General features: G+C 45.0%; 1 protein-coding gene across 1 annotated transcript in view; it reads left to right on the forward strand.

The window, feature by feature from the left end:
• Positions 1–14,051: 14,051 nt before the first annotated feature.
• Positions 14,052–22,717, forward strand: part of RFX4 (regulatory factor X4) — a 152,271-nt gene continuing 143,605 nt past the window's right edge. Inside the window, exon 1 of the mRNA XM_068970858.1 lies at positions 14,052–14,121. Coding sequence (XP_068826959.1) covers positions 14,052–14,121 — 70 coding nt within the window. The remainder of the gene's footprint in view (positions 14,122–22,717) is intronic.

Genomic DNA, 22,717 nt, shown 5'->3' on the forward strand with positions numbered 1-22,717 from the left:
AGCTACACCTTTTCTCATCCCGCCTGTGCCCCAACCCCGCCACCCCTCCTCCTCCGGGTTCTCGTCCAGCCTCCTTCCCCATCCCAAGGTTAGGAGCCGGCTGGGCAGTATGTCCGCCTCCCCCACGAGGAACAGGCTCTCCAACCTGAAAGGTTCTGGCATTTCTTCCCCAGGACCCATGGGTCGCCCCAGATGAATTTCTCAGCCCCACTTCTTAAACGGTATCTGAAAAAGTGAGGGGACTTAGCAGCAGCAGTAGAATAATGCGGGAAAGAGAAGAGCAGGAGGTGCCTGGTCAGAAATTTTGGAAGAATCGGAGGGGTAGTAAAGGGAAGATTCTATGGATTCTTTTACTCCTTTGCGCAGTGGGGAAAGCTCCAGGTTATAATTCTGACTGAAGCACTTTGAGTAAATCTTTGAGCCTTTCCAAGATTAATTTTAATTGTCTGTAAAACGAAGGGTTAGACAGCTCCCAGACTGGGATTTTCTGACAAGTTAGACGGATCCTTTTCTACCATGGAGGCCAGGTTACCACTATCCCAACTGTGATCCACTGCACAGTTAGTGAATCTCTCCTCAAACTAATACTATACTAAAATAGTTTTACAAGTCATTTAGGATTTTAAGAGTCTAGAACCTTGGATAACCCCTTTTTAAAGGCCTATGATTGCCTTTGTCAGTTACACCTAAGGAGCATTAGGTTTTATGGGGCTGTGCCCAGGGTTGATTTAGGGAACACTAAAATGCCTCTAGGTGATGAAGCCACCATCACAGACCTTCACCTGTGCTGGATAAGAAGACACACTGGCCCATGTGATGAGATACTACCATCAAAAGAAAACCAGACTTTACTCTCCATTGCTTAAGCTTTTAGGAAGAGATGAGGCTCCTCTCACGCTTGGCCACTCCTGGTGATACATTCTGCAGAGGAATCCTTCCCTTCTCTCCAGATTCTGTGGCCTCATCTATAAATGAACAGGTTGAATATAGAGACTGCCATGGTCTGTCTGAGAATTTGTAGCTCATTTACATGCCAGTGTGTCTGCGAACTCTGCCTGGGACTTGGTTTATAAAGTCGTTAGTTTATCACTCACTGAGCCTCATAGGCGCCCCACGAGAGAGGCATTTTTTTGTGACCTGCATCAGGCACAGGGTTTTTCTTCCATTTTCAACACAGCAAGGTAGTGATTCTAAGTCAAGTTAATGCTTGTGTTTCCTGGTGTTTGTGCAAAAAAAAGGCTGAAAAGATATGGAACAGTGACATCACAAGTTGGATGCCAGAGAGTCAGGTCTCCACTTGCCTAGGCCCCTGATTGCTTGCCCCTGCCTGTTATACAGGCCTTTTGGGACACTCTTCAGCTGCCCCTAGGGCTCCACAGCTCTGCAGGATGGAAAGGTGTGTGTGTGTGTCAGGAGCCGGGGGTGGATCTCTGATGTTGTTTCTTTCCCACTCATTACGAGATACTTGCAGTTTTATCAAGGTGAGGGGAGAGAGTAACTCAAAGATAATTTGGAGGTATTGGGTAAAAGTAAAAAAAAAAATACTTTGGATGAATTTATCAGTTTTTATTTTATTTTATTAAAATTTTAGTCTGTCTCACTCACTGAGCACCTGTTGGGTGGCAGAGCCTGGAGATGAATAAGGCCTAAGTTCCTGCTGTTAAGGACTTGAAAACGTTTTGATGAGGGATGGTATGGGCATATTTAGAGCGGTGAGTGCTACAAGAGACAGAAGAAAAGAGTCCCCTTGAGGCCTGGAGGAAAGCATGCTCTGTGTTGTTGACTATCTACCATATGGCAGCCGTGTTTAGGGCATTTTCCCACACATTAGCCATTTATGTGTGTGCTCAGTCATGTCCAACTCTCTGCAACCACGCTGGACTGTAGCTCACCAGGCTTCTCTGTCCATGGAATTTTATAGGCAAGAATACTGGAGTGAGTTGCCATCTCTTCGTCCAGGACATTTTCCTGATGCAGGAAGTAAACCCATGTCTCTTGCATGGGTTGCCATCTCCTATTCCAGGGGCTTTTCCCCACCCAGGGATCTAATCTGTGTCTCTTGCATCTCCTGCATGGGCAGGCAGATTCTTTACCACTAGGGCCACCTGGGAAGCCCTTAGCCACTTACGCCTGATCACAATTCTGTGTTGTCCCATTTTAGGATGAAAGAGGGTCTGGAACTTCCATGGGGGTCACAGCTAGTACCTGGCAGAGCTAGATCAGAGGCCAGGTTGGGAAAGCCCATTCCCTTTCTCCACACAGGCTGTTTCAGCTGGACACCTGTAGAGTGCTAGCCTGGAGCGGCTTGGTGATGACGCTGGCCACCAGGTGGGTTTGAATCCCACTTGGTGAGAAGGGAAATGCATGGATGAAAGTGAAAGAGCACATTGTTCCCTAGTGCTCCCAGAGAAAACCTTGCTGAAGCTGTCATGTGATCTGGGTTTGAAGAGGGTTTTAAATGATGGCAGTGGTAGGGAGCAGTGCATCAAAACGGTTGAGTACAGACTTTGGGCAAATGTTAGCTTGTTTCATTCCTCCATTCAAGAATTATATGGGTCTTCTATGTGCCTGCCCTGCATTGTGCTAAATGCTGGGCTTAAAAAATGCCATCTCTGCTCCTCTGGAGCATACATTCTAGACAGACAAACAGATAAATACAAAAATAATATCAGCCAGTGATACATACTATGAGGAGAAAATGTTCTCTAGCTGAATGAAGATAGAGCGTGCTGGTGGGTAGGTTGCTGCCGTTCACAGGGTGCCCTTCTGCCCCATGGAGCTGTATGTCTTTGGTCTGGAAGCTTGATATTGCTGGGCTTCAACTTACTTATGGAACTGATAGAATAGTTTGATAGTACTGTAGTGAGTATATGATGTGAAAGGGGTACTAGGTAGCATATATTCAATAATTACTATATGTCTTTGATAAGCATTTTAATTTAAATGCATTATCTAAGTAATGCTTACAATAATGCTATGAAGAAGAAACTATTATCACTCACAGTTTGAAGGAAGAAACTGACAGGCTCGAAACAAGAAAGTTTCTGAACTCTAGAAGCTAAGCTGAAACGCACCTTGACAGTGTGGGGAGCAAGATTGATCTTAATTGTGTATGCTATAGTTTCCTGGGAAAGAACGCAAGTAATACATCTAGCTTTTTGTCTTCATTTTTAAAGCTAATGGTTGTCAAATGCCTTTCATATGCCGAACATGTAATAAGCACTTTAAATTCATTATTAGTTATATTTTAAAATATATATTAGGGGTACTATTATTATCCACTCCATGTTATACACTGGAAAATGGAGGCAGATAAAGGATATCCTTGAAGTGGATAAGTACCCTAACCAATAAGTATTCCACACTGTTGGTTACAAGGCTATAATATCTTTTTCGTCTTTTTTTGTTTTAGCAAGGGAGAGGGTTGTGTTGGACAGGATGTCCAATGAAGTTCATATCATTTTAGCAAAATATGCTATTATCTCCCCATAAGAAAGTGATAGTCCTTTATACTGTGGAGACAAAATTTTAAATTATTGTTGGCAAAAATAGGGACAAAAAAGGACATCTCTTGGAGAAGGAATGGTAACCCACTCCAGTATTCTTGTCTGGATAAGTGCATGGACAGAGGAGCCTGGCGGGCTGTAGTCCGTGGGGTTACATGGCTGAGCATGCATGCATGAGGGTAGAGGGAGATGGGTTGGGAGCAATAAACTGGTAGAACTAAAAAAAAGGGACATCTCTTTACTCCTGATGTGAAATGCACTGTGGGGATTCATTTGAAGTTTAGTTATCATTTACTTTGTCTCTGTGAATGTCTAAGCTTCATTCATGCTCATATATAGACACAACCAAAATACACAAATGAGGCAGAAGCCAAGGCTGAGCGCCGAAGAATTGATGCTTTTGAACTGTGGTGTTGGAGAAGACTCTTGAGAGTCCCTTGGACTGCAAGGAGATCCAACCAGTCCATTCTGAAGGAGATCAGCCCTGGGATTTCTTTGGAAGGAATGATGCTAAAGCTGAAGCTCCAGTACTTTGGCCACCTCATGCGAAGAGTTGACTCATTGTAAAAGACTCTGATGCTGGGAGGGATTGGGGGCAGGAGGAGAAGGGGACGACAGAGGATGAGATGGCTGGATGGCATCACTGACTCTATGGACGTGAGTTTGAGTGAACTCTGGGAGATGGTGATGGACAGGGAGGCCTGGCGTGCTGCAATTCATGGGGTCGCAAAGAGTCGGACACGACTGAGCGACTGAACTGAACTGAACTGTGATTATTTATGTAGCCTTTTGGTAATTGAACAAACTATATATTGCAGCTAGAAGTCATTCACACACATGTGTGTTAATCCATGACTTCAGGTGGATGTGGGTGTGACTTAATGAAAAGAACATGGGCTTTGCCATCGATAGACCAAGGCTGAAATCTCAGCTTAGTCACTTGCTTGCTGTGTGACCTGGGGAAAATGACCTAACTTCTCTAAGCCTTGCCTTCCTTATTTCTGTGTGAAAAATCCCCTCCTTATCTTCCAGTGTTCTTCAGAAGATATAAGTGTCCGGGGAGGGGGAGGTTGTTGGGTGAAATAGGTGAAGGGGATTAAGAAATACAAGCTCTGGCTATAAAATGAATAAGTCACAGGGATGTAGTCAATAATACTGTAATAATTTTGTATGATGACAGATGGCTACTGGACTTGTGGTGATTGTGTGGGAATGTATGTGATTGTCAGATCACTATGTTGTACACCTAAACTAACAATATTGTACGTCAACTATACTTCAGTAAGAACAAAAAGAGGATATGATGAGATTGTGCACTTTAAGCTTGGCTCCTAGAAATTGCTCAGTAAGTGGAAGATCTTATTATTATTAAAAATAACTATCTGATCTTTCTCTGTCAAATTTTAGGTATCTAGTTGGGAAAAGGGATAAGAATCCTGAAAAAATTTAGATTGTTTCTGCATATCTAGATATTTTCTGTACTAAGTGTGGTGCCTTGCTCAGTCGCTTCATTGTATCCAACTCTCTGCCACCCCATGGACTGTAGCCCACCAAGCTCCTCTGTCCATGGGATTCTCCAGGCAAGAGTACTGGAGTGGGTTGCCATTTCCTCCTTCAGGAGATCTTCTCAGCCCAGGGATCAAACCTGTGTCTCTTTCATCTCCTCCATTGCAGGTGGATTCTTTACCACTGAGCTACTGGGGAAGCCCCCCAATAGTCTCAATTCTCATGTCAGGATAAATAATTCTTTTCTAAGAGGATTGGACTGAGGGATTCATCTTATTTTCATTTCTCTACCTTTTCCATGAACAAGGCGATTTCATGCTTCTGGTCGCCATGGTTTTACCCTTGTGTTTTCCAGTTTGTTAAAGGAAGGGGAAAATGTGTCTTTGTAGAAGCAACACCTGTTGACTGGGATGTGACTCCTGGAAGAGAGTTGCATGGAGCTCTCAGAGAAGCCTCTGGTGATCCTTGCACAACCCCGATGCCCTCTCAGTTCTGGAAGGTGATGGCCTACGTTCTTCATCCACCCCCTCCATACTTGTAGGCATCACTCTTCTAAAGACTGAACCATTTTACACTTGGTTTTCAAGAAGTAAAGAATTCAATTTCAAGTGAGCCTTTCTCTGAAACTCGTTTTAACAGGAAACCCGGTTAGTCCTTTTTGCCTTTCTTGCATATTTTTCTACTGTGAGGAGAAAATGTCCATTTGTTCTCTTTCTGTTTTTACAACTTGATTTTATCTACATTGTGTTTTTTTTAGTTTTTGAAATATTTAGCAACTTTCTTTAAGAGAGAAAGATCACACAAAGCAGAGAAGAATGAAATTTGGCCCTTATGTTCTCACAGGGTCCAAACTTGGGCAACGAGGACTGGATTGACCTGTGCCAGTAGGTTGTGTGGTCTCTGTTGTAAGTTCTGATCCTCAGCGCAGAAGTTCTTTAAAATAGGTGTATAGTTTCCACTTTTGTGGTTGGTTAATCCTCAATGAAATATAAAAGCATAATCTGCCTCTGAGAGATAAAAAAATCATTAGCAGACAGGTGAATCTGGACGTGTTGGGTTTATATTGCTGTAATTGTTTTGCTTTAATTTAAGGCAATAATGAGAAAGCTTTTGGAAAGGCTGCAACCCAGTGAAGGTGGGTTAGGGCTTAGCGTCCTGCGTGTTTTCTGACAACCGATTTGTGCTAAAGGTCAGCATTGCTTAGACGCAGCCTAAGTGAGATTGATGAATGCAGCAGGTTTTTATTTAACTGGAAAGGAGAATTACTGCTTCATAAGCACTGATCCTCTGAATCCATCGTGTTGAAGGAAATCCACTATCAGTGAACACATAAGAGAACTACTTCTGAACTAGATTTTGGACTGTCATTTGAATAATCTTAAGAGTGATTAGTGATTGCTAATCATGCCGCAACTAATTTTTGAGGCACGAGTGCATCTGGTGGAGAAACATGTCAACACGTTTGTTTTGAATCTTGTGACTGCTGTGAAGTCATTTCAAGCTAATATTAGACTTTTGAAGAAGGAAGTGTTTCTTTGAGTGTTACAGTTACAGGATTTATAATTTTTCAAAAATGAGCATGGGAGATATTTGAAATTAATTGATGATATTCCACATCATCTTTTCCCCAAATGATTAGTCTAAATTAGGGGTGTTTATGCATGTGCTGTATTTCTAATTTGTATACTGCTTCTAAATGCTCATGGGTAAGTAAAATTCCTATTGAAGTTATTGGGGTCTTATAAAGTTCCAGAATTGGGCCCATGGCATAAACTCACATCTATTTATGATGGAATTGATTGATTAAACATTTTGACATGTTTTCTTTGTGGTGTTCAGTTTCATTGCTGATAAAAAAAAAATCTAGAGTTGGGGGAGAATTTGAATGCTTCTGTAAGCTCTTTACTCGGTCAAAAAGAAAATAACTAATTTTATGTCATCCTTATGCAACTACTAAAACAGCTAAAATTTCTGTTTTTAGTTTTTTTTCTTTTACTTGATGACTTCTTTTACATAACCAACATAGTTTATCCATAAAGCATTATTAGACATCATAAAAAATAAGTAACTTTGGCTGAGAAAGCCCTGGGAGTTTTACAAGGAAAAAGATTCCAGAGGGCTTGAGGCCCTCAGTTAAAATGTTCAAATTTTTAAACATTGAAAAGAAGATTTCTAAAGCATTGAGCTGTTGTTGTGAGAGAGCCTTTGGTCTCCATGAACTTTTATTTTCGACTCAGTGGGCAAAGTTTTTGAGGTTGCTGTGGTTTGGGTAGGGGACCTTTTCAGAAATGCCAGGCTTTTAGAAAAAAAAAAACAAAAACCCACAGCTTTTCTTCTAATCAAGGCTCTGTTTTAAAGTTTGAAAACTTTGCTGTGATTAGAAGAATGAATTATTTCTCTGTTTCATTGGGGTTTCCGCTGGGTGCCCAGGCTGCAGAGTGTCTCCGCCTGTGTTACCTTGCAGGGCACCCCAGAGGCGCTGGGAGACAGGAGGGCTGCCTGCCTGGAGCTGGTCCCTGCCACACCATACTGGGCATGAGCATCACTCAGAGGCCGGCTGAGCCCTGAGCAGAGCTGGGAAATCACACTAGGCAGAGGGGGTCTAGAGAAGTCCAAGAGATGAGGAACCTAAAGATAGCATTCCCAGGGGGTCTGTGTTTTGTTTAAAGTTCTTGGTATTGAAAGGTGATTTTACAAAAAGAAAGGGGAAAAAAAACACAAAACCCATCTAATTGTACATAGTACCTGGAGACTATATATTGATATATAGATTATTTTCAAGAAGGGAAAGGGAATAAAGAGAGAAAGAAGGAAGAAAGAGACAGAGGGAGGGAAGGAGAAAAGTACACTGAAATTATTTTGGTAATTAATGGCAGGCTGACCTAATGAGCTATTTTCAAAATTATTCGTTGCTTTTTTAACAAAGTGACTCACTTTTTGAAATTGAATAGCAAGTTAATAACATTTATAATCTTTTCCAATCACTGTGTGAAATGCTTATGCATGTTAACTCAATTGATTCTCATACCCAACTTGTGGCATTAGTTACCCATCTTGTAGAAGAGGAAATTGAGGTGCAGAGAGCCCAGGTAACATCTCCAAGCCAAATGGCTAGCGGCAAACGAAGGTTTGAACCCCAATTTTTCTGATTTCAAACTCAGGCTGCCTCCTTGCTGCCTAAGACCAGGAGTTAGGAGGAGACCTTAGAGGTGTCCATCCTAGCTCACCTGCTCTACTACATAAGGAAATTCAGGAGGTCAGGTTACCCCTAAACCTAGGGGAGACAGCATCTCACGCTGCAGTTTCCTGGAGTGCACTTTACGACTGTCCCTGGGCTTCTGGTTGCCATGGGCACCACGACATGACTTTGGCCAAGGGTGCTGACCGAAGGCACCCAAAGAGGCTCCTTCCTGTAGGGGTGGCTTCATACCATGTATTCCTTTCATCTGAGTCCAACCTGGCACCACCACTGCGAAGGTAGTTCCCACCTGCCAGTCACTCTGGCCAATTTGACATCTTACATCATCAAAGTCTTCATACCTATTTACTCACAGACTGCCTGCTTTTCCTTATAATGCATGTGTGTGTGCTCAGTCAAGTCCAACTCTGTGACTCCACGGACTGCAGCCCAAGCAGGCTCCTTTGTCCATAGTATTTTCCAGGCAAGAATACTGGAATGGGTTGCCATTTCATACTCCAGGGGCTCTTCCCAACCCAGGGATCAAATCCTGTCTCCTGCATTGGCAGGCAGATTCTTTATCACTGCTTGGTTCGGCATAAAAACCTTGGTTGTTAAAATAACAGCTAGCCCCTTCCACTGCATAGCATGTTATCTTTTGCCGTCACTGATATAATCATTAACTGCTCCGGCCCTGGAATCCCACAGGCTTAGTAAGAACTGGCTTTGCCATGGGCTAGATAATCTGAACTCAGCAAGTCATGTGACCTCTCTGAGCCTCAGCTCAGTAAGGTGGGGCCATGCATAGCACCTACCTTATAGGGTATTGTGAAGATTAAACGAATTAGTGCATATAAAGGGGTCTGCACAGGGCCTTTGCATATTGTAAAAGCTCAGTAAACAAGGGGGTTTTGAGGTCTTGCTTCTTCTTGAGTCCCTGTAATAGATTCCAAGGCCTTCTCTCCACTCCCTGTCTCTGTTCTCCGCCCAAGACTGCATAGGAGACAAAAACACTTTCTACAGCACTTCCACTATGTTCAGTCTCTTCAACACATGACCTCATAAGCCTGTGACCTGGGTGGGATCATTCCCATCCTGTACTTAGGGAAATTGTCACTCCATGGGATTCAGTCACGTGCATTGGTTCATTTTTGTTGTTGTTTAGCTGCTAAGTTGTGTCTGACTCTTTGTGACATTATGGACTGTAGCCCACCAGGCTCCTCTGTCCATGGGATTTCTCAGGCAAGAATACTGGAGTGGGTTGCCATTTCCTTCTCCAAGGGATCTTCCTGACCCAGGGATTGAACCTGCATCTCCTACATTGCTTCGTACGGCAAGAGTATCCAAACTGAGGTTGTTATGCTACCAAAGCTAGTTACACTTTTTAAAGCCAGGCCATCTCCACACCAATTAAAAACATGCAGTTGCAGGGAAGGGGCTGGGGGTTTCCCTTGTGCGTCAAGTTCTGACTGACTTAACTTTGGCTCTCAGTGTACATACTTCCCATCCTCGTTTTCCGTGTTTACTTGTTGCTTCTTCCTTTCTTTCTCAAGATTTCCACCCATGTCATTATTCTCTGTGCTTAGTGAAGTGCAAATCACCTGCCAGAGTGTCTGACACAAGTCAGCGCTCAATAAGTATTTATTTAAGATATTAATCAACCTCTCTTTCATATTGTGAGGAATGCTTCATCTCTTTGCTTGCTTTCTAGAAAGCCTGACTCAAGGCTCTGTGTAAGCAAGTCCTTGATAGATTAACTGCAGATTCACTGAGCCCCTGTGAACCAGGCATGGAGCTGGTGCTTCATTCATTTATTTCTTTCCCTTCCTCTTCTCTCCTCATTGATCTGTTCTTCTGTGCCAAGCACTGTCCTAAGAGTGGGGAATCAGGTACAGTCAGCTCTTAAGGAGCTTATTCTTAGGAGCATATTAGTACTAAGTACTAATATTAGGAGCATATTATTCTCCTAATCCTCATAATAACCTCATGGAGTAGATATTTTTAATATAGGAAGAAAATTGAGGTCCATGAGGTTAAGTCATTTGCCCAGGATTGTGGAGTTTACCTAGCCCCTTTTAAGGGGAAGATTAGAATTAATGCCCTCCTGGCTTCCCAGGCCATGCACCAAGAGATCCAAGTATCAAACAGAATGATAACAGGAAGGAGCTAAAGAGTAATGCTGGGGAGGTGGGCCTGATATAAGAATTACAATATTGGTAGCTAAGACTCACATAGTGCTTATCATGGAAATACTCTATGCCTCATGATACAAATCCCATGAGGTGCCATTATTACCACTCCTATTTTGCAGATTAAAAAAATTGAGGCTCAAGGAAGTGGAGTTGCTCACCCAAGGTGACAGCAAGACAGTCCGACTTGAACCTGGCAGTTGAGCCCACGGTCTGTGTCCTTAACTACTACAATGTTAATTCAAACAAACCAGAGAAGTGCCCCAGGCATAAACAGATGCCTGGGACTCATGGCGGCTCCATGTGTCTACAGCTTGCCCTGTGCCACTCCTCTCCCTGAGCCGCCTGCTCTCCAGGTACACTCTCCCCACTGCTAGAAGTGGAGAGAAAATGACGTTTTTCCAACCTGCTTTTGCAATTATGTACATTACCTCTGGTGTTCTCAGAAGATATTTTCGGAGCAGGGAGCTGCTTTTACATTGCGTTTATCTTTGACAGGAGATGGCACTGAACATCTTAGGTTTAACTTTCTCTAGTCTCCAGAAACTGTTGGTGAGTTCAGGATCTGTGACATATTGGCATTGGTGTATCCTTGGGCTTCCCTTACTAATTCTTGTTAAGTTGCAAATAATGACATCTTAATCTCTGCTCACTTCAGAGTTTTCTACATTGAGTTTTCCTAAAGTAAGAAGGGGCAGTAACATTTTTGAGCACATATTGTGTCTGGTATGATTTTAGACATAGCTTAGTGCTCACAATGAGACTTTAAGATGTGTAATTATGGGTCTCATAAGATTGCTGGGAGAAATATCAACAACTTCAGATATGCAGATGGTGCCACTCTAATGGCAAAAATTAAAGAGGAACCTAAGTGCCGCTTCATGAGGGTGGAAAAGGAGAGTGAAAAAACTGGCTTAAAATTCAACATTCAAAAAACTAAGATCATGGCATTCAGGCCCATCACTTTGTGGCAAGTAGATGGGAAAAAGTGGAAGCAGTGACAGATTTTATTTTCTTGGGCTCTAAAATCACTGCAGCCATGACATTAAAAGATGCTTGCTCATTGAAAGGGTATCTATGACAAATCTAGACAGCATATTTAAAAGCAGAGATATCACATAGCTGGCAAAGATCCATACAGTCAAAGCTATGGTTTTTCCAATACTCATGTATGGATGTGAGAATTGGACCACAAAAAAGGCTGAACACTAAAGAATTGATGCTTTCAAGCTGTGGTGCTGGAGAAGACTCTTGAGATTTCCCTGGACTGTAAGAAGATCAAACCAGGTAATCCTAAAGGAAATCAACCCTGACTATTCATTGGAAGGACTGATGCTGAGGCTGAAGCTCCAGTAATTTGGCCATCTGATGCAAAGAGCTGACTCACTAGAAAAAATCCTGATGCTGAGAAAGACTGAAGGCAAAAGGAGAAGGGGGCGGCGTAGGATGAGATGGTTCGATAGCATAACTGACTCAATAGACATGAATTTGAGCAAACTCCAGGAGATAGTGGAGGTCTGAGGAGCTTGGCATGCTGCAGTCCATGGGGTCGCAGAGTTTTACAAGACTTAGCAACTGAACAACAACATCAAAACCTAAGTTAATGTTTAGGTTAGAGTTAGCTGGCTCAGTTGCTAGGCTGTGTGATCTTGGGCAAGTCATTGCTATGATGATGATGTTGACAAGGATGATGGTGCTTGCTTTGAGAGGCAGTATTCCAGGAGATGGCAATAGTGTCACCTTGGACTCACTCACATCATGCAGTGACCGAGACCCCAGCAGATCAAGAAGACACATGGGACACTGTTCCTGTGGCTAGGCCAGATGAGTGGATACAGTTAGCTAGAAAGAGGACACATTTCTTATCTCTTCTCATCTCACTCATCTGTTCTGATTCAAGCCTTAAGACTTAAACTCTTGTAGTGGCCTACTAGGGGGACATTAAGTGCCAATTAGCCTGGGGCAATCCTGGTTTATGTACAGTGTGTCAGTCGTTCAGTCGTGTCTGACTCTTTGTGACCCCATGGGCTGTGTAGCAAGCCATGCTCCTCTGTCCATGGAATTCTCTAGGCAAGAATACTAGAGTAGGTAGCCATTTCTTTCTCAAGAGGATCTTCCTGACCCAGGGATCAAACCTGGGTCGCCTGCATTGCAGGCAGATTCTTCACTATCTGAGCTACCATGGAAACACCCAGTTTATGTATACGGTCCTGGCAAAATTCTTACCAGCATTGCTTTTCAATTTCAGAAATGTCCAGGTTTAGATGATAAGAGGTAGGGTCTCATGCTTCCCTTTCCCTCCCTCACTAAGACTGTGTTTAGCAGCCCCTGATGGAGCTGCCCGCAGAGCTGATTTGCTTCTGCCACACTCTGCTCGAAAATTTTTAGAGGTTCTCAAACCGCTACTGAATAGAGTCCAGACTCCTTAACCCAGCCCTGCGTATGAAGGCAGTGCCTTTATGTGCTCATGCCCCATAGCATCTTACAGAGTGCTAGTTAAACAGGATGGTCTCATTAAGCACATGTTGAATTAATACATGTTCTTGAATGCGTCACTTTCCTCCCAGCCCCGGGGCCTTTGCACATGCTGTTTTCTCCTGCCGTCCTCCCTCTGTTTACCTGGGGTAGTACTATGTGTCTTCTTACTCTTCAGCTGTCAGTTTGATGCTACTTATTCTGAGAAGCTTCTCTGACTCTCATGGGTTAGACCAGACCTTATTTTTTTTCCCCTCTCCCCTGGCTTTCTTTGTAATGACATCTCTATTTGTGAGATTACTGAATAGCTGACTCCTGCACTAAACGCTAACGTTCCACAAAGACAGAAACCGTCTGTCTTCTTCCCTGCTATGTTCCTACTGTCTAGCTGAGTGCCTGTAACAAGTTACCCTATAAAGAGTTGATAAACAGACAGTGGGATGTACGAGTGTAAGGCCCCTCACAGGCTGAGGCTGTCCTTTCTGAGCCAGTGCAGTTCATGTCACCCGATTAAACCCTGCAACAGAATCTTAGCACACTTGGAATACATATGAGGTTCTTACTCCGGCCAGCAAGTCACGCTCCTAACTTCCTGACCTCATTTCCTACTGCCCTCCCACTTCCTCCCTCTCCCCTACCACGCTGGTTTCCCACCTCTTCCTCACACCCTTGAGCCCCCTCCCACCTTGGGCCTTTGCACTTGAACATCACCTCCTCTGAGAGGCCCTCAGTGTCCCTGCCCCTTAAAACCGCACCCGCATCTCTCTGTATCCTGTTCCCTGGCTCCATTTCTTCATGACACTCGTTGTGCTCTAAGTCATCGTGTTTCTTGGTTTTCTTCCGTCTCCACCACAGAGTATAAGCTCCCTGAGAGCAGGGACCTTGCTGCACGTTCACCACTAGAGCCTCAGAGCCTGGCAAACAGTTGGTGCCAAATCACTGTTTGGTGGGCCAGGGATGGAATGAGAGCAGGGCCAGGGTGGGGCTGCCCCTTGGAGGCAGGGACAAGGGCCCCTTCCTGGAACCCAGCGGCCCCTGGGGCAAGGCCTGTAGTGTTGCCATGGCAACCCACTGACCTGAGGCGCCCCCACCCTGGAGAGGTCGCAGCTGCCCACCTCCTGGGCCCACTTCCCACACAAACCTGTGTGTCACCACCGTGGGGAGCCCCAGGGGAGACAGGAAAGGGGCCGAGACAGAATGATCCAGAGGAACGCACATCCGGGCCTGAGGGGAGACAGGAGCAGGCCCCGGCGGCACGGGTCCACTGGTAATGACTGGGGTCTGGGGGAGGGCTGTGAGGGTGCGCCCTGGCACCCCCAGAGGGACCTGGGGCCCGGTCCTCCCTGGGTAGCTTCACGTGTGGCCTGTCAGCTCTTTTATGTAGCATTTCTAAAGCTGTGCGTTCCTAAAATAGGCCCCAGTGCAGCGCCCCAAAAGACTGCTGATGGAAAGAGGATGAATGCCGCCTTCTGTTAAAACCTGGTGACACTTCCTAAGATGGATGCCGCTTTCTATTAAAACCCGGTGACGCTTCCTAAGTCAGGCGGCATTTTCCTCAGGTATTGCATAAGTCAAGAACTCCCTGCTCTCACCCAGTTCCTCAGAAACAAAGCTCATCGTGCTATTCCCCCGCTGCTCCAAATCATGGCCAGCTCCCAGCTGCCTGCAGGCGTCTTGGCCTGGGACAGGGGGCAGTGAGGCCTTTGCAATCTGCTCCTAATGGAATCCCCCACTTGCCCCTACCATGCCTTGGGTCACGGGTCAGTGGGTTCCTCACCTTTCCCAGAGCCCATTTTGTGCCTTTGTCCGTGATGGTGGCCCTCTTCCCCAGAACACCCTTCTCTCCTCCTTGGTCTGGCAGATGCGGACCTCTTTAAGGGCCAGTTGAAATGCCCTCCCCACTACCCGCTGTGAAGCAGCTCAGGTGAGCTGGAAGCCCCTTTTCGTCATCTAGACATACTCCCGGTTACCCGCTTGCTTAGAAAGGCAGGGTGCCGGGTGACAGCCGACAGCACTGGGGTCAGACAGACCTGTAGTGGTGACTTCACCTAGCTTGTCTGACACTCACTTTCCTCCCCACAGCGCTGGAGCTGTTCAGGGCTCTGTTCCAGAACTGCTGTGAGGAGGAGAGGTCAAGCAGAGTGACCAGCGTGGAGAGGGCACTCAATAAATGCTGCGTCTGTGTGCTTAGTCCCTCAGTTGTGTCTGGCTCTTTGCAACCCCACAGACTGTAGCTCGTCAAGCTCCTCTGTTCATGGGACTTTCCAGGCAAGAATACTGGGGTGGGCTGCCATTTCTTCCTTCAGGGAATCTTCCAGACCCAGAGATCAAACCTGTGTCTCCTGCACTGGCAGGTGGATTCTCTACCACTGAGCCACCTGGAAAGCCCTCAACATATGCTTGACTGTCCCCACCACAGCTGTGAGCACCTGGTGCGTAGAGACCATGCTTCCCTCACTTTCCCACAAGCCCAGCATGCTAAGTGCATCACCTATGTCATTTCAGTTAATTTTTGGAGAAACCTGGAAGGCAGGACTTGAAAGAGGTTCAGGAACCACCTCAATGTTACATAGCTAGTAAGTGGAAGGACTGGGCTTTGAAAGCTAGTTTTTCTAACCACTGGCTCCACATTCTTCCTGGCTTGCCTCTACCTTCTCTTTCATCTTGTACTGTCTCCCTGGGGTTACTCTGCATCAGCCACAAACGTGTTCCATAAACAGATCACTCATGATCCACCTGTGAGCCTTTGTCTCTGTGGTCCCGGGTCTCAGAACCTCAGAAGTGCTCACTCCCTCACCGTGTTCAGTCTCTGCTCCAGTGCTGTTTCTTCCCAGAGGTCTTCCTGAGGAAGGATGTTCCCTCTTCTTTCATTCACTTCATCACAACCATTACGGCCAGCTCTGTGCTTGACACCACTCCAGGCTCCTGGGGACTAGGCACCAAACAAGATTCTCAGGGTTGTTAGAATTTACATTTTTAAGAAGGAGGGAAATGTTGTTGCTGTTGTTCAGTCACTCAGATGTGTCCTCCTCTTTGTGACCCCATGGACTGCAGCACGCCAGGCTTCCCTGTCCTTCACCATCTCCTGGAGCTTGCTCAAAGTCATGTCCGTTGAGTCAATGATATCATCCAACTATCTTGTCCTCTGTCATCCCCTTCTCCTCATGCCTTCAATCTTTTCCAGCATCAGGGTCTTTTTCAATGAGTCGGATCTTTGTATCAGGTGACCACAGTATTGAAGCTTGAGTTTCAGCATCAGTCCCTCAAATAATATTCAGGGTTGATTTCCTTTAGGATTTACTGGTTTGATCTCCTTGCTGTCCAAGGGACTCTCAAGAGTCTTCAGCACCACAGTTTGAAAGCATCAGTTCTTCGGTGCTCAGCCTTCTTTATGGTACACCTCTCACATCCGCACATGACTACTGGAAAAACCATAGCTTTACTATATAGAACTTTGTTGGCAAAGTGATGTTTCTGGTTTTTAGTACACTGTCTAGATTTCTCACAGCTTTCCTTCCAAGGAGCAGGCATCTTTTAATTTCATGGCTGCAGTCACTATCTGCAGGAGAAGGAAATGGCAACCCCCTCCAGTATTCTTGCTTGGAGAATCCTGTGGAAAGAAGAGCCTGGAGGACTGCTGTCCATAGGGTTGCACAGAGTCAGACATGACTAAAGCGACTTAGCATGCATGCATATGTTGGAGAAGGAAATGACAACCCACTCCAGTGTTCTTGCCCGGAGAATCCCAGGGACAGAGGAGCCTGGTGGGCTGCCGTCTATGGGGTCGCACAGAGTTGGACACGACTAAAGCTACTTAGCAGCAGCAGTAGCAGCAGTCACCATCTGCAGTGATTTTGGAGCCCAAGAAAATAAAACCTGTCACTGTTTCCATTGTTTCCCCTCTATTTCCCATGAAGTGATGGAACCAGATGACACGATCTTAATTTTTTGAATACTGGGTTTTAACCTGAGTGAGGGAAATAAATAAAAAGAATGCATAAGAAAACAACATCTTTTCAGGTCCTGAAACTCATCCATCAGAAATATCCTGCTGTAATATAATAGTTTCCTGTTAAATAGCTTTTGTCCATCTCTTCTTTTTAAAATTATTTTATTTTCTTCTTTTTTTTTTTTTTTTGGCCACACCACCTGACATGTGGGCTCTGAGTTCCCCAACCAGGGATCGAAACTCCGCCCTCTGTACTAGAAGTGCAGAGCCTTAACCACTTAAAACAGTGACAGATTTAATTTTCTTGGGCTCCAAAATCACTGCAGATGGTGACTGCTGCTACTGCTGCTGCTAGGTAGCTTTAGTCGTGTCCAACTCTGTGCGACCCCATAGACAGCAGCCCACCAGGCTCCTCTGTCCCTGGGATTCTCCAGGCAAGAACACACGGGGAAGTCCCTGTTCATTTCTCCTGTTAGAACTTTACACTGAAGACCTTTGATAAGTATTTGCAAAATAAATAGATGGATGGATGAGAGGGAACCACTGGCCTGTGCCTGCTCTTGGGTGGCCTCGGGTGCAGTGGCTTGAAGCAGGGTTCCCGGCCAGAGTCTGAAGTGAGATCGCTGAATCCTTGCCACTAGACCGCCAGGTCCAGTGGCCAGTGACAAGGCCCTGGCAAATTCATGTGGAAATGAATTTGCACATAGAGACAGGAGTGAAACAAGTAATGTGTTTATTAGGAGAAAAAAGGGTACATGCAGACAGACACGCAGGTGGGCTCCAGGAGACAGAATGGTAGTAATTGAATTAATTTTATGGGGCATTTCTTCTGGGTTTCCTTTGGCCAATCATCTTGCTTTGCCTGGTTCTGAGTCTGTATTGGGTGTATCTTAGGGTCCTCCCCTGTGTGTGTGCACATCTCTTAGCCAAGATGAATTCTAGGGAAGAGACCTATGGGTACGTTGACATCACTTACTATGGGTGGTGCCCCTTCCCCTTTTGGACCTCCAAGGAGCCTTTCTGTGCATGTGTAGTCAGAGAGGTCTCCTTGACTTCGAGAATGAGGAATGCATGGTCTTTTATTTTTTATCTGGACAGGGTCCAGCCTCCTCCATGATCCTGCTGTTATGGAGTTTCTGTCCACAGGGGAGAAACTATTCAGCCTGGGGCCCATCTATCTCTTGTAGGATGCAGTGGGAAGAATAACCATAAGCTTTGGAGCCTGAAGATCTGGGTTTGAATTCTGACTTTAATACCTTTGAACTGTGTGACCTCGGGCACACCACTGCCAGCAAGCCACAGCTATGTGCAGTTTCCTTATCTGTGCCTACGTACTCAGTCCTTTAGGAGTGTCTGACTCTTTGTGGCCCTATGGACTGTGGCCGGTCAGGCTCCTCTGTCCATGAGATTCTCCAGGCAAAAATACTGGAGTGGGTTGCTCTGCCCTCCTCCAGGAGATCTTCCCAACCCAGGAATTGAACTCACATAACCTGCTGCTACTGTATGGCAGGCGAATTCTTTACCGCTGAGCCACTGAGGAAGCTATTCCTTATCTGTGACGTGGTGTAATTTTCTATCCCATGAAGTTGACTGTGAAGCTCAGATCAGGTTCTTTGTGTCAGGGTGCCCTGTAAACTTCAAGGATTATGTGCCTTTTGGCAACCAACGTGGTCGGCTCCTCCTGCCAGGCCAATGTATGTTCGCAAAGCACTGCTCTGAGTCTTGGACTGGTCTGGGTGTGCCGTGCCCCCGGTGCAGCTACTTCCTAATTGTTATTTGCTGCTGCTGAAAAGGGAAGCAAGATTTCCTCCTGGGAAACCCAACAACCATTTAAGGTTCTGCTCAACCTCATTTTAGGAACTTGAGAAAGTCACTTCAAATTGGGGTTTCCAAATCTCTGATCTGAAGTGGGGAGGCATGAAGATTGGCCTCTAAGGAATGTGGGTTAAACTCCCTGTAAGATGAAAAATCTATGAGGCATCCTCCTTCCTGCCCATGATCCCAGATAAGTCAGTTGAAAGGATGCTTTGCAGCCCAGGAGCCTATGCTCACAGTCATCTATAAATCCTGTTGGACACTTAGAGCAAGGCTCGTCCTTCCTAAAAGGTCAGATGGTTTTTATGGATCAAGTATGAGGCAGGTGGGAACAGGACATTATCCAAGTGTGAATTGAGCTCTGCTTCTCCAGTGTCCCAGAGCACAGTGCCAATACTGCTGTGATGATCACAGTATGAGAACTTTTGTTTTTCATAACAAGAAATATAGATATTAAGGCATATCACATCATATTGTCCTGAGTTTTAATTTATGACTTTTCCACACATGTAAAAACTCACATAGTATCGCCAGTAGGAACTTACTGTTGTTTTTCAAAAGAAGTAATGCATTCAACAACATATTTATTGTACTGTATCTGTGCACCCAGGAAGAGTGCCAGCTCCTGGGCACAGGTGAACAAAAATGACAGGGTCCCACCAATCATGAGCTGATGGAGGAGCATCCGCCTTGTTTTTTTGATGGCAACTAGAGGGCAGAAACCAGTCTTACTCATGTTTATATCAGACTCACTTGACTACAGCTTCTTGATCTACATGGGACAAAATACATTTTTGTTAAATTTTTCTCTATTTGGAAAATTGCCTTTGATGTGTTTTCCTTTCTATGCTGTATGTGGTAGAAAAGAAAGCAATTAGGAAATTCTATAGACATGTGGATATATCTCCTTATACACTGTGCATTTTTTGATATCATTCATGTCAATAACATAATGTTCGTTGAAGCCAGTCTAGAAAAACTTTATACCAGGCACTAGTGGAGAATCAAGAGAAATAAATAGAATGGACTGCATTCTTAAGATGTTCAAGTTCTGAACTGAGGAGCCTGTTATGTAAAACAAAGGCTTGCAAAGAAACATGTAAATGAACTTAGCAAAAATTGTAATATGTAAGTTGAGTTTTAGCACAAGTTGTGATACAAGGCAGACTGTGATCATTGCTGCAATACTGGCAATGTGTTCTGGAGACCGTATGGGATATGCCACAAGGAGAGCTCAGAGCACGCTTGGAGAGACAGCACTGTGGTTATGACCTGAGTGTGAATGCTGATCCTCCTGTTACTAGCTGGATGACTTTGGACCAGTCATCTAATCTTTCTGAGCCTTAGTTTCCTGATCTTTAGAATGGGCATATTGATAGAACCTATCTTGTAGGGCTGTTATGAGGATTATGTATGATGGTGTACCAAATGAGTTTACATAATACTTGACCCATAAGAGCTCAGAATATGGTGGCCTTTGTTAAGCCCCTTAATCTACAAATGAGGGCTTCCCAGGTGGCTCAGTGGTAAAGAATCCATTTGCCAATGCTGGAAACATAGGAGAGGAGGATTTGACCCCTGGATTGGGAAGATCCCCTGGAGGAAGGAATGGCAACCCACTCCAGTATTCCTACCTAGAAAATCCCATGGACAAAGGAGCCTGGCAGGCTACAGTCCATGGGAGTCACAAAGAGCTGGACATGACTGAGCACAGACACGCACACAATCTACAAATGAATAAGATAGATGAATGCAGTGTTTCATTAAACATTCAGTATGCCTGTCGTTCTGGCTGATTAATTCTTGATCTTTGTAAGACCATAACCCATTATTAATAGTTCTAAAGTATGTAATGTTTACATCAGGTGACCTGAACAGAGAGAGGCCTTTCAGTCCTATGGAGCAACCTGACTTATGGGACATGAGTTGCAGATGGCACTGTTAAGGGTCCCCCTAGGAAAGAAGACAAAGCTCAAAAAGCACCTGTGACTCCAAGGCCTGTGGCCTCTATAGATTTTTCAGAATGTTGTGTTCATACTGTCTGGAATATAAGAACTTTGAACACTCTGGAAACCCCCATGTCTAGAACAACAGAGGTGGTGTTTCTGCCAGATCTGGCACAGCTTAGACCCCGTCTGAACCCTCAGAGCTCACTGAGCCCCACATGTTCAAACAGACGTTGATTAAATAGAAGATGCCAGAAGCAGGAGAACTGGATGGCTAAAAAGTAGAGGAACAACTTCTCCCAAGAAAGTGCTGAAACAAGTGGGGTCCACTTTGACTAGAAAAAAATGAAGACGTGTGGCTTCCTCCTATATCTGACATGTGCCTCAGAGACCAGACCTCCTCTGCGCTGCTCCAGGGAGCAGAGCTGGGCAGCAGAGTGGACACAAGCTTAAGCCATGGGTCAGAGAGGTCTGAGTTGGGGGCAATGGATGGGGGAAAGGAGTACTTGATGAGATTTCTTCTCTCTCCCCTCTCTCCCTCCTGTCACCTTGCTTTCATCTCTCTCCAGGGTTGGGGTTGGGCAGTGTGGGGGAGAGGGACTGCCCTCAGGACAGCTCTTACTTGACTTGAACTCTTGTGGACGGTTGTTGCATCTCTTGGCCCAGCTGGTGACCAGAGCCAGCTCCTTTCCAGAATGTTGCAGTGAGCTCTTCAGAGAGGGTTCCCCCTTCCAATTGCTGGGGATTATCACCTGCAAGAATAGGCCCCTTTGCGGAATAACAATGATGATAACAAACCTGATTCTGGCACAGGCAAATGGGTGAGAGTGTTCCCTTTTACTGACGAAGGAGAGTGGCAGTGTATTTGTGAATGTGTGTGCCCACACGCACATGAGAGTGAGTAGGTGTGCATACCTAGCTAGGGAGACCAAGGGCTGACCTCGAACAATAGAAATTGATTTTGGTGGTATGGTTAGGTGGAGGGAGGGATTGCAAATTTCATGAGACGCCATCTGACATCAGCCACGGCTGTTGCCAGGGAAAATGTGCCAGGACTTGAAAGGGTTAGAAGATCTGAGTAGAGGCATTCTGGAGAATTCTGAAAAGACTTCTGGAGATTTGTATCCAGATGTGGTTTTGCATAAGATGTGATGACAAACACCCACCCTGTGTCATCACAGCTTTGAAACCATTGCAAGCTGTTTGTTTCTACATTGTGCGTTTGCTCTCTGGCAGCGGGTCGCGTTTTAATGCTTTGAATCTCTCGGCTGCTCCCTGTTTCCTTAGAAATACCAGATTTCCATATCCTCTTAACAAGCTGGTGCCTGTTCCACTCCTTGGATATTTCTCTGCTACTTATTTACAATTGGGGAAGCAGCTTTTTTAAAAAAGCAGTTTGTTGAAACATTCAATACACACCAAAACCCCAACATTTCAGTCTGCTGTTGGCACTTGCTTTCCCCTCACTACATTGCTCGGGAGCCAGTGTTAGCGTGGTTTCCTTTAACAATATGTTACTAAGTAATGAACTTTTCCTTGGCTCTTTGAATTATGAGGCGTCACATTACTCGATTAAGCTTCAGTTGCTCTCTAGGGAAACTGGAGATGAAAATCCTTACTTCAGAGAGTTGTGGTCAGAATTCAATGAAATATGTTAACATTAAAATAGGGGTTCCGTAAATGCCAGCTCCCATATTATAAAGAAGGCAGCAGGTGACAGCACTGTTCAAAACACACATTCATAGGTGTAATCAGTTCTGCTCTAATACTAATATGCATCCCCCCGAGTTATCACCATTCTACAAAACTGCACAGCAGAAAGCACAGCATTCACTGGAATAATAAACTAGGGGCACAACGCTTAAAAACTTTGTCAGCAACGCGTGGGGAAAAAGATAGGACCCTAATAAGAAGGATAGCACGGTTTTACACATGTTAAATGGTTAAGAGGCATATAAATACAATAAGTATGGCACTTGACCTTGAAAAAGACTTGAAATTTACTTTTGGAAGTGAACTGTGGTAGGGCCACAGTTTGTGGGTTAGTGTGAAACGGTGGAACGTGGTCTATCTGTGGCTCACAAACCATGCCAAGAACTCAAGTAGCTGGTAGATGTTTGAAGTGTGAGCACGCGTGTCTTTTGCATATTCCT

The sequence above is a fragment of the Capricornis sumatraensis genome, chromosome 4, assembly GCF_032405125.1.
Source record: "Capricornis sumatraensis isolate serow.1 chromosome 4, serow.2, whole genome shotgun sequence".
Classification (NCBI taxonomy): domain Eukaryota; kingdom Metazoa; phylum Chordata; class Mammalia; order Artiodactyla; family Bovidae; genus Capricornis; species Capricornis sumatraensis.